The sequence below is a fragment of the Thermobia domestica genome, chromosome 10 (genome assembly GCF_964235325.1).
Source record: "Thermobia domestica chromosome 10, izTheDome1.hap1.1, whole genome shotgun sequence".
NCBI classification, from domain to species: Eukaryota; Metazoa; Arthropoda; class Insecta; order Zygentoma; family Lepismatidae; genus Thermobia; species Thermobia domestica.
The window spans coordinates 266418906-266435536 of record NC_137463.1 but is presented as its reverse complement, the minus strand read 5'-3'; the positions used below and the strand labels follow the sequence as shown (position 1 = coordinate 266435536).

The following is a 16631-nucleotide window of genomic DNA, read 5'->3' as shown; positions in this document are numbered from 1 at the left end:
GTCAAGTGAATACCCATCAAAAAATGTAGCAATGCATCTCTGTGTATATATATACACACTTGATCCGAAAAAATCGGGAAAAACGGAGATTTTTCTGAAAAAAAAAATCACCCCCTCAGAACACTTGCGTCCCTCGGGTCCAGCCCCGGTTTCACGTAGGAATCTCCAAAAGCTTTGAGAAATACCCAAAGGTACACACAATCCGTATGCAAAGTTTCAATCTTATATCTTTAATTTATTTAACAATCACCAGATACAGCTCAGAGGCCATTTTTTAAGTACGTACTGGATATCTAACAACAACAACAATGGAAAGGATTTGGGAAGGTATCGGCCAGGGTCTGCTTCGTAGGTACCATCCCGACATTTGCCTGGTAGGACTGAGGGAAACATGGAAAACCCAGTCAGGATGGTCGGCAGCGGGATTCGAACCCACGACCTTCCGAATGCGAAGCCAACGCTCTACCACTTGAGCTACTTCTCTAAACTATCTTGAGAACTAAAGGCGTGAAAATTTTTTGAAACTTGCCTTAAGAAAAAATAAAAATGTCACGCCCCTCCGCCCCCACTTAGCGCCGCCAACTCGACCATCTGGTTCCAAAATGCATCTGGGATGTTTTTTGGTTCATCCTTGACTTGAGCAATAATAATAATAATAATAATAATAATAATAATAATAATAATAATAATAATAATAAAACCTGCTTAAATACCTGTTATAGAACCTAAATAATCGGTTAAAGACGGTACTACGCCATGGTAACAAAAGTTACCAAAAATCCTAAAAGGTTAAATATAAACGTATCCAATCCAATAACAACACAATTCGTAATGGTACTTCCAAGTCGCCTTAAATTATGTTTGAAACTCAAGCCGATCCTGATTACTCAAGACTTCATTCCGTAGCGGTTCGCATCAACGCATCGCAATTTTATTATGATAGTCTGCATAGTAGTTATAGTTGCATTACTTGCGTTCCAATCTGCAAAGTTCGCGAAGGCCGTTATGGAAATTTCGATTTAACGTTCCCACAATTATGTCCCTTAGGCTAAGGGAAACGATAATTAAGGCAAGTTAATGATAATGGAAGAATTGGTGGAATGAAAAAGTGAGAGGAAACGGGAATACCCCGAGAAAACCAACTGAACGAAGACCGTTACAGAATGAAGCCCTAGGTCAATACAGAAATCGAACCTAGAATCATGTGAACGCACTGCTAACCACTTGGCTACAGATTATTATTATTATTATTATTATTATTATTATTATTATTATTATTATTATTATTATTATTATTATTATTATTATTATTATTAAAAACTAGAGTATATTACTCATACGGTGTGTGTCTTCACTTGTAATTTTATCTTGATAGGATTCTGCGCATACCAAGCAACTTTGATCCCAGACATTTTTTTCCTTCTCCCCGAGCCCAACGACTTGTGAGAATTCTGATGAAAGGAAGACAAGGGGCCTCTCTCTCTCTCTGAAGGAAAGGAAAACAGCGGAATCTTTGTTAAAAGGAGCATCCGAAATCAACGGCTCCAATATGTCCGTCCCCTGCCATACAACAACAAACAACAGGTTCTCTCCCACAGCCAATGGATTGTAGCTTTTATGTTTTACCCAAATAAAATGAAACCATATGTTAAAAGCCCGGCCCTTGTATCAATTTTTATAAGCACAATAAAATCCTTAATAAAGTTTGGCTCTCTGAAATATTTACTACATCCTGTCTGAGTCTGTGATACGCAAAAAAAAAAAAAAAAAAAAAAAAAAAAAAAAAAAAAAGTTGTAGCCTAGCCTAACGTTGTGGAAATTATTCAGAAGTGTCATCAGGGATGGTATATTAGTAAGGCGATCAAGTTAAGCTGAATTCCCGAGTTCGATGTCCAGTCGGAGCAACTGAGTTTTGAAAATGAAATGAAATGAAATCTTAAAGTTTTACGTCCTGCGATTGTGATGTGTAGGCTAAAGGAAATGGTGATGAGAATGAATGAAATGGTAGAATGAAGAAAGTAAGATTAACTGGGAGAACCCCGAGAAAACTTATGTACACGGTGTTTGTCCTTCAGAAAGCTCAATAGGCGCGAACTGGGATCGAACTAATGACCCCATGCATCAGAAGTGAACACTCTACCACTGTGAAGAGGGTTTTATCGTGCTCGAATATAATTTTTTCAACGTTTTTGTAGCATCATAGTGCGTCTTATAAGATTGTAATGACCGTCCGTCCGTTACTACACACGATAACTTTGAACGAAAGCGATTCCTTTAACCAAAAGATAGCTCTAGCGATTATCTCGACCGAAGGAGTATATTCGTGAAGATTTTGACGGATAACAGTTACCTTAATGATGCTGTTACCGGGTCCGGATTGCTTCCCCCTTCCAAAAAAACTTGTAATTCGACATATCTTTCTGCACTTTTCTAATAAAACTATACTTGTTTAGTGCAGAAATGACTCATGTAGCCTAAAAGTCTGATTTACACTTCATCTGTACTCTCTTTCTTTACAATTTTTTCTTGAGAATATATGTGGCAATACTTAACGATTACTTATCGTCTTTTTGGGTGCAGAACAACACTGATTCAATATTATATAGACGTAGTGTCTTGTAGAATTGGACCCTCCAAAGTTTGGATCCCTTACAACAAAAAATTGTGGGTGTGCGTCAGGTTCTACTGCACCATTTTACTGATTTTTCGAATGAGTATAGTAATCAAACGAATCATTTTGGATGTGATTTTTCAATCTCCTTAGTTGTTATTCTTCCAAAGCTAACGCAAACGCACACCTACTTCAAATCTACATTTTTCTGTATTTTCTTTCAAGAATTTACGTATTTCGACTATTTTCTAATCTTGTTTACAGTCTTGCTAGGATTTATATTGTTGAAAATAGATTTGATATTAAAGAACAAGCATTGGGATACGAATGAATCTCTTGAGTACCCAAGTTGAAAAAGTGTTTGGATACAAAAGTGTTAAAGAGCCATTGTTTAGCTCAGTTGTTAAACCAGCCTTTGTCAAATAGACATTGTGGCAATCGGGGAGATAGAAGTGAATTCACTACGGTGCTGAGTGTATCGCATCTTATGCACTGAGAACTCGAAAGTGAGGTTTCTCTTTAGTTTATAGGTGTCCAGGCCCGGACTTAAGAGACGCAGTGTTTCTAGGCAATAAAGACAATCGCGGTAAACGTGAATACTCCGAGAAAACACATGGCCAGAACATTATCCAGCATAAACTCATATGATCTAGTACACTTATCCGGGAAGCGGTATATTGTACAAATATACGAAATCTATATGTTTACTACGGAAATCTGTACGGTTCCAGTTACGTTTGCTCAGGATGTTACATATAGTCGTACGTTAGGTCCAAAAACTATTGGATTTACGCATGTAACATACATTTTTACGTACGCCACATATCTTTTTTTCTCTATGTACTCCTCGAATCAGAAATGAGCACTTTACCAATAAACCATCGTGTTCCCATTATCCGAGAAAGACGTCTCATTCACTACAGAATTTCAAGTCTTTTGTCTCCTAGACAACCCTAGTACACATAAGGAGTAACAAATATTTACCAACAGAAACAGATGCATCTTGCGAGACGAGACATCACATTTACGAAACACTTTCGAGGCGAGACACATCAACTCTTTATCTTCTAGGCAACTCTAGCCGTCACACGCAGTTGAGCCGCAAAGGTCGTTCCTTTTAAGGTCGGTTTAAAGGGACAAGTTTTGCCGATAGATGTCACTACACTCTTCGTATCTCTCTCATGTATTTTTTACCTTTCACGAAAATTCACGATTTGTCTTACAAATTTCAACCTAGAGACTTCAAATTTTTGGAGAAAGATCTTTATAACCTATCGAAGGCAACAATCCGTGCCGATTTTTTATTTGAAATTTTCTTAATTGTTTAAATGGCTTGATTGTTGAAATGGATATCCAAATCTTTAACAATATAACTGTTTCAACAATGAAGAAAATTTTAAATAAAAAAAATCGGCACGGATTGTTGTCTTCGATAGGTTATGAGGTTTCTTCTCTAAAAATTTGAAGTTTCTAGGTTGAAATTTGTAAAAGGAATTGTAAATTTTCGTGAAAGGTAAAAAATACATGAGAGAGATACGAAGACTGTAGTGACATCTACCGGCAAAGCTTGTCTCTTTATACCAACCTTAAACAACATAATGGACGTAATCACGTTCTTAAAGAGTCGTCTTCAGCTCTACAAACATGTGAATTTTCTACTTTGGAACATGTGAACACAAGAACCTGTATTACGCTTAGGATTTTGGGATCTATTAAAGAATTGTCTGTACTCACCTTTGTTGCAGCACTTGTTGCACCTCCTCCTCCCATGCCAGCGTTCAGTGACCATCCTCCATTCTGAAACGTTTGCGTTGATGTCCAGAGATCCAGAACACGAAGCATTCTCTCTGGAATGACTTCCATTACCCATCACAACAGAGGTCTTTCCAGCCACAGGTTCTTTTGGGGAAATGGAACTGGAATTTGTTTCAATTCGTGAAGGACTTGACGGAGGTTTCAGTCTCTCTTTGAAGAAAGTTCCGATCGAATGTCTCCGTCTAGGGGTTAAGTTGTAGTACCTGGCATCACCTTCACCGTATAACGATTCTGTTGACGGTGCTGAACCACAAGTGTATTTCGCGACAGGAGGCGGGGCGGGGAGATTATAATACACCATATTGTCATTAATAAAAGAATTGGGCGTCTTTGACGCTGGGGATGCAGGAGTTGGGGTGTTGGTAGGAGTTGTTTTCTGTTCAGGGGTTGCACTCTTCTGCTGCTGTGCCACAGATGGCACTGTTGGGGAAGCTAAATGACAAGGCATTTTGGTGGGTCGAGATAATATCAGTTGTTGTCCCTGTTGTGAAAGATGCACCTGTGACGGATTATTACTTGCACTGAGAGATCGAAGCAGCGTCCTGAAACTCCTCCGTGTGTTGACCACTCGGGCGACTTCCCCCGTAGGAGTTGCTGGTGCAGAGCTGCTCGTCGATGGAGACGCTCCCATCTTCTTCAGGATCTGCTGTTGATGGCGGTCCTTGGGGACGGGCACTGTCGATGGAGGGTGAATAGGCACCCGCGACGGTGGGAGAGAAAAGTACGAGGGATTGTCTGCAAACAGAAAAAAAATCATATTAATTAATCAATAGATACTAATAATCGCTGCATATGAACGCAGTAAATACTAGAATAACAAATAATAATAAAACAGATGTTTGAAAAACATACATCTGGCGATTACCACTTTACCCGACACCGTGTCATAGTAAAATGAACTATCATATAAAAATAGTCTTCATTGCTAGGTTAATGCTATTTCTTAATAAACTATATAAAGTAATATATAAGCGGTAATAGGCGTTTGTTTAGTACTTCTTAAATGAAATGAAATCTTACAGCTTAACGTACCACAAAAATTTATTGCGCCTACGTCTTTTTTCGATTCGATTACCAGGTAAAATTTTGAAACCGTTCCTACTTTCTTCTATTCTGACAGCATAACGTGTGCACTTAGGCTTCCTAGTAGTGGTGGATTTAGCGGGTAGGCTGGGTAGGCACGGGCCTACCAAAAAAAATTTTGAAAAATATATAAACGCTAAAAGATACAATAAAGAGTAAATATATTTTCCACTATTTATATTAATAGTAGATAATTATTTAACAAACAGCATCAACAACTACTGTAAACGTAATTTCCTACTGTCATTAATCAATCAAATGTGTATCCATAAGCGAGGGAGCGGGCGTACCCAAAATTAAAATCCTAAAGCCGCCCCTGCTTACTAGAGTTTGTTTTAATACGCTATTAATATTGCAGGAAATGCCTTGTTACGTGCTTCCACATTTATCTAAAAGCAGTCCTCTGATGAAGTCATTTTTCAATTTTCCCAGATACTCTTTAGTAAGAGAAGGGGCCGCGGTTAATCAGTGATAGAGCATTCACCTCTGGTGCATGGGGTCTTTGGTTCGATCCCAGCTCGAACCAAGTGGGCTTTGTGGTGGACAAACACCATGTGTGGGTTTTTTATCGGGGATCTTCCGTTTCCTTCCACTCTTCATTCCACCATTTTATTCATTTCTCAACATCTTCGTCTCCTTTAGAACAAACGGCGTAACTGTGGGACGTAACACTAAAAGATTTCATGTAGCCATGGAGGAACTAACTTTACGACAATGTCGAAACTCCTTGTTTGAATGGGTAAGTCAATGACACAACCTATTTCCCTGTTATAATCTCTTAAGTACTTCGTCTGGGAAACACATTCAAAACATTTCAGAAGCCAAAAGTAAACGTCACTTGGCAAAAAGAAAAGAAAAAAAGAAATGAACCGCAAGAGCTTTTGTTTTGTAAACACTTAGGATTTGCTTCTTCAGTTGCCGGCACCCAAGACATTTCTTTCAATTTCTCTGTTTACATTCTCCAACTAAGTACAGGACAAAAGCACAAGTTACAACGGATTCTGTCAAAGAAGATAATAAAACAAAAGCAACTGACTTACTTATAGCAGCAAAATTTACGTGACGCATTCTTTTCAATTCCCATATACGCAATGCGTTCGTCACATACTCACAATTCAAAAGACAGTGCACCCAAACAAAGGGGGAATCTAGAAGGCTTATATACTGTCTTGGATCATGTCCAAAGAAACATTGTAGATCTTTACAATTATATTTGTAAGGTTCAAACGGTTCTGACAATAAAGTTGACAAGAATAACCACAGATAATCTAGATATTTTGAACATTTTTTAAAAGTTAAGATTAATGTCGTAACAAATCCTGATTAAGTGCAGACACTTGTGTGTCATTTATTATATTTTGTAATAAATTAAAATGTCACAGCAAGTGAAAACGAAATTGTTTCTAATGACTATGACTATGATCGGGATTCCGACTACAGATTAATCTGCTCATCCAGAAGGAAATGGTTGTCCTATTCATTCTCATTCTTAAATGATTTTGTTCGTGCAACAAGGGCTTAAGTCACCAAAATGGCGAAACCAGTGTTGCCACACTCCTAGCTCTGGAGTGGGCTGAAAAATAGTATCAAATCGAAAGAAAAAGGGCTTCTGAAGATCCCATGTTCACTCTGTCCTTATGCAAGTTCACAGTGTAACTGAACTGCCACAACCAGGTAGTATGTTGGATATACCCACACCAACAACTGACCTTCGCCTTATCTCCATTCGCATTCAACTCACGGTGTCAGGGGCAATTGAACATACACCTCTACAAAAACGACAGAACTTTCTTGGTTACCTTTATATAACAGAGACTGCAAATTAAAAGGAAAAACAGTATATGATCTTCGGTATATATTATAAGGAAACCAAACGCGCCTCTATTTCAAATTGAGCAATAAACCAAAACGGTGGGCCTATTATTTTCATATATGAAAAGATATAGGCCTATAAAACGAGAAACAAATCTACCATTCCTAGTTCGTATGTAAACAGTACATTATGATAAAATATTAAAATATAAATTATTATACCTTATTTTCGCTTATTTCATGGCTAAAGGAGGATAATAGACTAATATTTGTTAAATGGTGCTGAATTGGATAGGTGTACCAAATTTCTCAGAAAAGGGACTGAAAATGCCAGGGTGGTACCAACGGACCGATGAATGACAAAAAAGGCTGAATTTGGTACAATTGTACCAAGTGTGACAACACTGGGCGAAATTGAATTAACATTGAATTTTGTTTCCTATTGGGTATAAGTTATCTACATTTCTATGCATAAAGAGCTTCAGTTTCATTGGTCCAACATTTTATAAATAGATGTCAACTTCGATTAGTCTAGACAGCATGGGCTTGAGTCAGCGACTGAAGCTCTTTGTATATGGAGAATTATATTTGTTTTATATGTTAGTGGCAATAGCTATTGATTTCGTTCTATTCGGTTGGTAGACCTGCAACGTCTGGAACTTGGCCAAAAATGTCTTAACACAGTTTTGTGATAAAAAGAGCAAAAAACAATAACTAAATAAAATTATAAAATTACATGCATACAGGGCTTCGTCTATAATTTACATGCAAGAAGGGCTTCAATCCATACCGGAAACCATTTATTTTTTTACCATGGCAATGAGCATAAAAATGGTTTTCCTATACAGCATTCAATTAATGTAATTTGTATATATATATATATATATATATATATATATATATATATATATATATATATATATATATATATATATATATATATATATATAAAAGATTCATTTTGATTTTATAGTTTCAAAACTCAATTTTCTTTTCTTACTTTTATCAAAACTAAGTTTGTTTGACTGAAGTCCTTTTCAGATTAACTGATTCAAATGTTATAGAAACTACCGTCCTGTATTTTCGATTCTCCGCTTTCTAAAACATCGGAAACCATTTTGAACTTCCAAAAATCAGTTGAGATGAAAGAAAATGCACTGGTGATGAATTTAACCCACTCTCTCACTTGCTAAACGGTTATCTTGCTATTAATAAGCAATGGGAGTCATTCCTTGCAAGTGAAATAAGATTAACGCCCTATGATTATGTTCTGTGGGCACAACGAGAAGTACTGTTAAACGCCTCATCCTTATGCCCTTTAACTTAGGACGTGGATGGGTTAATGAAATGGAACGAACAATATTTGAGAATGAAGGAGGAAACGCAAGAACTCGAGAAAATCCGCCAATACAAAGCTCTCCAACCACCCTCTCTTGGAGCCAAGATAAATGAAATTGTGAATACATGCCAACTTTGTTACATGTAGCAAATGATGTCCCAGTGCAATCTTTCACATTTTTATTTCCCCCTCCCTCCGGACAAAATCTTCTGGAAGAAAGCCTGGAAACGATGTTTAAATCGTAAGCATCCGAATCAGCGTGGAAACAGAAACTCACAAAGCTGGGAGTCGAACCAGAGACCCCTCGTATCATATGTGAAAGATCTACTACTGAGCCACTAAGTCACCTGATGAAGAAATTAATCGAATGAAGAGAATGGGAGTGAAACGGAAGAAGGGCTATTGAAGGGCTCAAACTTCCCTTCAGAAGAACATTTACATATAGACATTGGTATGACATTCCGTGGCAGGTAGAGATTGTCCAGCCATCTCGTGTGTTTGTCTACATCAAAATGTCTTTACTTCAATAATAATAATAATAATAATAATAATAATAATAATAATAATAATAATAATAATAATAATAATAATAATAATAATAATAATAACAATAATAATACGAGGGACTTTAATCTCGAGTATACCCCGAGAAAACCCACGGACATAATGTTGTCCACCACAAACATACTTGTTCGGGAATCGAACTAGGGACCCCTCGCACAAGAGGTAAGCGCTCTCGCACTGAGACACTGTGGCACCACGAATAGACAAACTCTGCCCCCAAGGAAACCCACGCACACGGTGTTTGTGGTGGACAAACACCGTGTGCGTGGGTTTCCTCGGGGTTCTCCCGTTTCCTACCACTTTCTTCATTCCACCATTTCATTCATTCCTCATCATCATCGTCTCGTTTAGCCTAGCTGGCATAATCGTAGGACGTAAAACTCAAACATTTCATTTCATTTTTTCACTGTGGAGTAGCCAGCTTGAATGAAATGGAAGCGCCCGCCAAGTGTGAACTACGTGAATGTAATTCGATTTCTCCAGGCGGACGGGGATAAAACAGATGCTGTTCATCTTCGCATGAGTATGGATGAGGCGGGAACTTTATATGAAAATAAGTGATGTTTGTGTACCTGAGCGCTGCAGAGAGTTTAAATAACGTACCGACGTATTCGAGGAGAATATTCCAATGGTAGAAATCTATGGCGGCAGACAACGCGTGAAAACCGTAGGTTAGGATTTATGAACTGTCTAACCTTGGCATTTCAGTTAACTAAGCAGCCGCTTGGAGAAATAGAATTATATCACGTAGTTCACACTTGGCGGGCGTTTTAATTCCACTCGGTATGTTTCAATGCTCACTACTCTATAATGATTCAACTACTGAATATCTTTCGGCGTAAGGAATGGGTCATGTGAACAATTTGTTTACCGCTTATTCACGTTCCGTCACCTCACGGGGTTCTCTGGTGGCTTCACGGAGTTGCTTGCAGGAGAATATAAATCAAGCACATACTAGGAAATAAGGCAGGCTATACGCATCGTCGTGACCCATATCAACATAAAGTTATTACCTCAGTTCCTTGTAAAATTACTTGTCAAATGATTGAGGTTATGTTTAATTGATAAATAAATTAAAGAAATAACAACCAGAATATACGGACAAATACAGTATTATAAGTAACGGAAATACTTTTGCCTATCTTGGTAGATTCTGGTATATTATAAGTCTATGTGGACATAAAATAATTAACAACACAGCATACTCTTTATAAGAGATACGGTGTGATATGGTGTATCTGTGCCTACAATCTATGACCAAACGTGCACAAGTAAGTCTTGCATGAATTTTGGATTCAAGTTCCGTATTATTCTGGCAACACTTCCTAAATAAATAACGCAAATCAAATTAAAATGAATGGATACTCATTGAATGAAACACGAACAGCTTGCCCTTTTATCGCTAATTAATTACGAAATAACGGAACCTCCATAACACTGTTCTTATTCTTTTTTTAATGTTTGCCATGAGAGTGAATCCTATTTCTGAAGGTAAATGGCTTGTGGAAGAATTCTTATAAGCTGTGACTAGGGTGAAATTATACATATGAATAATTTGTTATGGTCGGAAGATCGTACAGCACTTTTCTTAAAACGTCTATCAGAATAACTGGAGTTCTCCTCGATTTTTGACATAAGTGGTTACGGGACCTGTTATCTTTTATAAACAAGATAACATCTTTTATAAGAAATATGACATAACTTTCAAATGTCTGATTTGGTTGGTTAATTGAAGTTTTAAGAAAGATATAGCCTTTCTAGCACTGAGGGCTATATCCAGGTGCGTAGCCAGAAATGTTTGCTGGGAAAGGTTTAAAGTTTGCCAAGGGAGGTCCAATACCATTCTCCATTGTGAAACAAAAACGGTACCTTCTATTCTAACTCTTAAATTATTTATGTATTTTTAAAAGTTTATAGTAAACTCATGATATGCCTATCATAGTGTGAGTTCTGGCGTCCCCCATTTTTTACCCTATAGATTCTCCACTGCATATGGGCTCTACCATATGTGCAATACGTGAATTTGCACGGAGCGGCAAATTTCGAGAGGGGAAAATCTATCATAACTATATTATCTAAAATAAGTATTTCTTGTTAGAAACAGACTTCATGATGATAGTTGTTAAATTTACTGATCTGATCTTCTATTTGAATACCACGTTTATAAATCACATTAGTCTAAGGTCACATGGACAGTGCTAAAGCAAATGGTCAAACAAATTCCAGCATGAATTGCTTGATTGTTGTCAAATAGAAGAACTCAATTCTCGAACAGTAGCAAACACCTGTTCCATTTAGTTAGGTATCACAGTTTTGATACGAAAACTAGTCTTGTCTTTGTCAGAAACAAGTTCCTTATCATTGAAGGTGAAAACAAGTTTTTTTTTTAAAAAAAAAATAATAATAATAACAGACGCAGAAAGAAAATCAAGAAATAAAGATGAAAGAGCTAGTTGCACTGGAATTACAAACTGATATATTGAAATTGAAGCTCGATATTGAATTCTACAAAAAACATACACCAGTTGTATCTTCCACTAATAACAGATTAGTATTTAAAGAGGAAAAACAGACACAGACACAACGAGATTGTATTTGTAATGTTTAGGACTTTCTGAGTGCGAGAACCCTTTTCGGCCCCTTCGTTGTTCATGATGAGGAAGAATACTTAAAATCGTGGCTTTTAAATTTATTTTTTCTGGAGAAAGGAGGAGGTCGGCCCTGCTCACTGCTATCGCCTCGTGTTTAATATGGATTCCTACAATTCGGAATTCTACCATTGTTTCACAACATGAACAACGTGAAACGAAAGTAACTTGTTTTCGACATGAATGTGTACCTTTAATTATATGTGTGACACACTAAAAATTAAGCATACCGGTACTAAAAAAAGAAAAAGAAAAGAAAAGAAGTCATTAAATACACTGCACTCCACATAGTGACTTCCTCATCATTTATATCCCAACGAGGGAGCAAGAAATTAAAACACTGAGATTCCGAGAGCAGCTGTTGAAGACAATGGTTGATGTAAAAGAGCTTACGGACAACACGAAGAAGCTCATCTGAATAACGTATTGACGTGGGAATCTGCTTACAACTGGAGGAAACCACACTTCACACGCTCTCAAATATACTGCCACAGAGTTCAGGTTAAGGTCGGCTACTCACAACCAAATGTAGGTTGTGTCTGCAACGATCCACAATCAAAATTGCACTTCTAGTTTTCTGGTATACAGGCCACGCGCTCTCCTTTCAACAGTGTACACAAAATATGATGAGGAATATAGGATACTATATATTGTGTTTGTAGAATACAGTACGGACGAGAGGGGAAAACATAGATGAAATGGTGCTCTAGAAATTGGTCATCTCCATGGGTGCCCGAAGAAAATTTTCCAGGGGGGACTCATTTCCCTGGTTGCTATATAACGTTTGGTATTATTTATTTCTATTAAGAAAATCTTAAGAAATTTAATACATTTTCGTAATTGAGGGGGGCTCCCCCTTTCAGGTGCCCATGGTCATGGCTAGTCACATGCCCGGTTCTCGGGTTCAATGGGGCTCCAATTCAATAATCGATTGTGAGCCTTATATAAGGACTGTGGGTTTTCTCGGGGGTACTTCTGTTTCCTCCCATATTTTCATTCCACCAAACTCATTCTTCCATCATCATTCATTCACTTCCCTTAATCACTCATGTCTCTTACCCTAAAGGGCATAAGCGTGGCCTGAGACATTTCATTTCAATTTCCTATAAAGTGAAAATGAATCAAAGCTTTTAGGGATTACGAACCGCCAATTAGTTTAGTGAGCGAAGCTGCTGTCCATAGCCAAGTAATTTGAGGCGTTCGCGTCACGCTTCTCGTTAGGCCCGTATCCAGGGGGGTCTAGGGGGTCGGCCCTCCCCTAAATTTTCGCTGCCCCCAGTGGCGGCTAATATTAGTGTTGCAGCGTTGCGCAACGACCAAAGTATTTCAAGAAAAAAAAATATTATCATCAATAGTAGTAAAGAACAGAAAAAATACTTTTTAACACTCGCATATATACACTTTAAATAACATATTTTTTACTTCTGTAACTGTCCGTTCCGTTAATCCGTTTTAAAAAGCGAAAAATAATCCGTCACAGAGTCTCTAATTTATATTGTGTTGCAGCGAGCATACAACGACCAGATTCCTTCAGCGCGGCAATTGGAGCAAATGTTAAGTCTCCTTTCCCCTATCTCAGAAGTTAAAGGGACTGGTCGTTGCAGTGCTTCTGCAACACTGCACGGTTTCCAGTGAACGAGAAGGTTTCTCGCGCTAAATAAGATTTCTGAATTTTCTTTCACTAGCAATTAACAAATGGAATTTGTTTTTATGCATTCATATTTTTAAATTACGGGACCATACTGAAGCAAATCAATATAATGATAATTTTTAAAAAGTGATTGCAGAATTACAAAATAAGAAAGAAAATACCTACTAGAGGAGAAAACAAATTAAAGTAGACCCGCATTTACAAGCTAATTCTTAGTTTATATTGATAATGAAGGCTTCTTCTACAGTAATTTGTGAATCAAATATTAACAAGTCAGTATGTAGAATCGCTCCCCCCCCCCTGTGGATAATATTTTAGTATAAACATATTTCTTTTATAAAATAAGTATATTTTATACTCTTGATAATTTCCACAAAAAACTGTATGATGGGGAACGCCACATTGAATTTGGGACTAGTTAGCAATGCTCAGGGACGTAGCCACGAGGGGGGTCCACCGGGTCCGGACCTCCCAAAAATTCCGAAACTTGACTAACAGTTGTAGACTTTCTTAACGAACTATACTTCTTTAACAGATAAGTGATTGATGTAGGATAAATATTTTATTTTACGCCTCATCATGTACTCTTCTTTTCTTATAAAAATAATCGTTCTATATTTTTTTCTAAAAATATAGATGACAGTAAGTAAGAATTACTTATCGTCTTTTCGGGTGCAGTATAAGACAGGTTCCATATTATGTAGACGTATTGGACCCCCCTCAAATACTTTGGACCCCTCCCAGTTAACATTTCTGGGTGTAGAATTGGCAGTGCTGTTTGTTTCGATGTTCTTTGATTTTTGGCTTTTGTTACATGCTGGTCCTTCATCTGGCGGGTTTCGAGGTTTCCTTTCCAGAATATATCACATTGCTAAGCGTTGTTTCGCCTCATGTGGAAGTATATTGGGTTCATCGTGCATTGCGTAACAACCAAGACGGATGATTTGGAATGTAGTTTTTTCTTTTACGCACATCTGTATGTGTTGATGTATGAATATGTGACATTCGAAATTCATATACCAGTACCTCTTTTGTATCAGCTGTTTTGGTTTTTAATCATTAGGTTTAATTTTATTGTGTGTGCTTTAATTCTGTAAATAACCTACAAATTCTGAATGAATTGTATACCATGACTTCTGTAAATAACTTACAAAAAAACATTGACCAGCTTTCAACTGAGGAAAAATTTGCAATTAAGGCTTAGACAAGACAAGCAAAGGGCAATTCAGGAGTGTGTTCGAAAAAAAAATCCAGTTTAAATTTATCTTATGGTAGTAGTGTTGTTTGCACCAGATGCATTTCCTCAATTTATTTTAAATTTTCCTGGATAAACTGTAAATAAAGTGTGTTCAATGTACATTTTTTTTATAACACTAATCTCTGCTACGAACTCTCTTCAGTCAACGCTGAAGAGAATTCGGATCACTGTCAGGGACTGAGTTTGCTAGAATGAATCGTTCGCAATAATCTAGAAAAAATATTTAGTGAATCTACAAAGCTTCTGAAATTAATATTAACTGTACCTATGGCGTCAGCAAAAGACAAAAAGTTTTTCTCCACATGAGAAAGAATTGACACTTTCAAGGAATTGAATGTCCCAAGAAAGGTTATCACAATTGGTTATGCTTTCCATCGAAAAAGACCTGGCAATAAGAATACCAGAGTTCAACCATCATGTATTAGACAGATTTGCTCCAATCAAAGAGAGGATAATGAACTTACTAATTAATTAAGGTGATTAATCGGATAAAATGTTCTGCATTTTTTATTTTTTAAAACAGAATTTTATTTAATTTAACATGTCACATAGCATTTGCATCTAAAGTTATGCTGATTAGTCAATGAGTTAACTTTATATCTTCTGTCTCTTATCGTTCGTACTGCAACACCCGAAACCACAATCCACCGGCCGCCACTGGCTGCCCCCCTAAAATTTTCACGGTAGGCTTGCAAATGCACTATAATATAGTGATGAACTATAAATGGTTGAATCGGGCCCCCCTACATTTTTGGGCTGGCTACCGGTCTCCTTCTCGTACTGGGAATCATCCCGGAACTCCGTGCAACAAAGGTGCGAGAGGGCTCAGTTATAGAGCGCTCACCTCTGGTGCATGGGTCCCTAGTTTTATCCCAGCTCACGCGAATTGAACTTTGTTGTGGACAAATACCCTGTGCATAGGGTTTTCTTAGGGTTCTCCCGTTTCCTCCGACTTTCTCGATTCCACCATTTTATTCATTATAATAATCACCCTGCCTTAATGCATAACACGTTAGTTTAAGTAGAAATATAATTTCATTTACCTCAAAGGCCACCTTCATTTACCTTCAGTATTGGTCAGTGCTCTTCCAATAGAAACAATACACTTTCCGAGACGAGACACTACTTTCGCTATACTGTTTCGAGAGTAAATAAAGGTAACTTTACCGCGCAATCCGTAATGAGTTCGAATTTCATTGAAAATCATGGGTGTTTTAAGTGTCCTCGATGTTTCTCTGTTAGTCTTCCCTTCAAATTTGATGTAACTAGATGTTGAACGAATAATAATTGAGAAAGGTAATTGAAAAATGAAATGAAATGTTTAAATTTACGTCCCACGTTCTGCTGGCTAGGCTAAAGGATGATGAGAAATAAAGGAAACGGTGGAATGAAGAAAGTGGGAAGAAACGGGAAAACCCCGAGGAAACCCACGCACACGGTGTTTCTCCACCACAAAGTTCACTTGGCGCGAGCTGGGATCGAATAAGGAACCGCACAGCAGTGGTGCGCGCTCTACCACTGAGCCACCGCGGCTTATTATTAGCGTAAAATTCCACGACTATACATTGACACTAAGGAAGACATGGTGATTGTGAAAATGAATGAAATGATGGAAGTGGAAGGAAATGGGAAAACCCCGAGAAAACTCGCACACAGCGTTTGCTCACCACATAACCTACTTGGCGCGATCTGAGATTGAACCAGAACCCCATGCACCAAAAGCGAGTGCTCTACGATTGAGTCACCGCGACTTCACAGTATAAGAAGACTCTATATTTAAGTCACGGTTTAACTGAACAAGATTCACTATTAATATGAACATTGATTTAAAAATTAACGGAATCTATTGC

General features: G+C 37.6%; 1 protein-coding gene across 3 annotated transcripts in view; it reads right to left on the bottom strand.

The window, feature by feature from the left end:
• stumps (DBB domain-containing protein stumps) overlaps positions 1-16631 on the bottom strand; it is a 197867-nt gene that overhangs the window by 175289 nt on the left and 5947 nt on the right. For all 3 annotated transcript variants that reach the window (XM_081729528.1, XM_081729527.1, XM_081729529.1), the window contains exon 2: positions 4346-5161. In XM_081729528.1, the coding sequence (XP_081585654.1) occupies positions 4346-5161 (816 nt within the window). The remainder of the gene's footprint in view (positions 1-4345; positions 5162-16631) is intronic.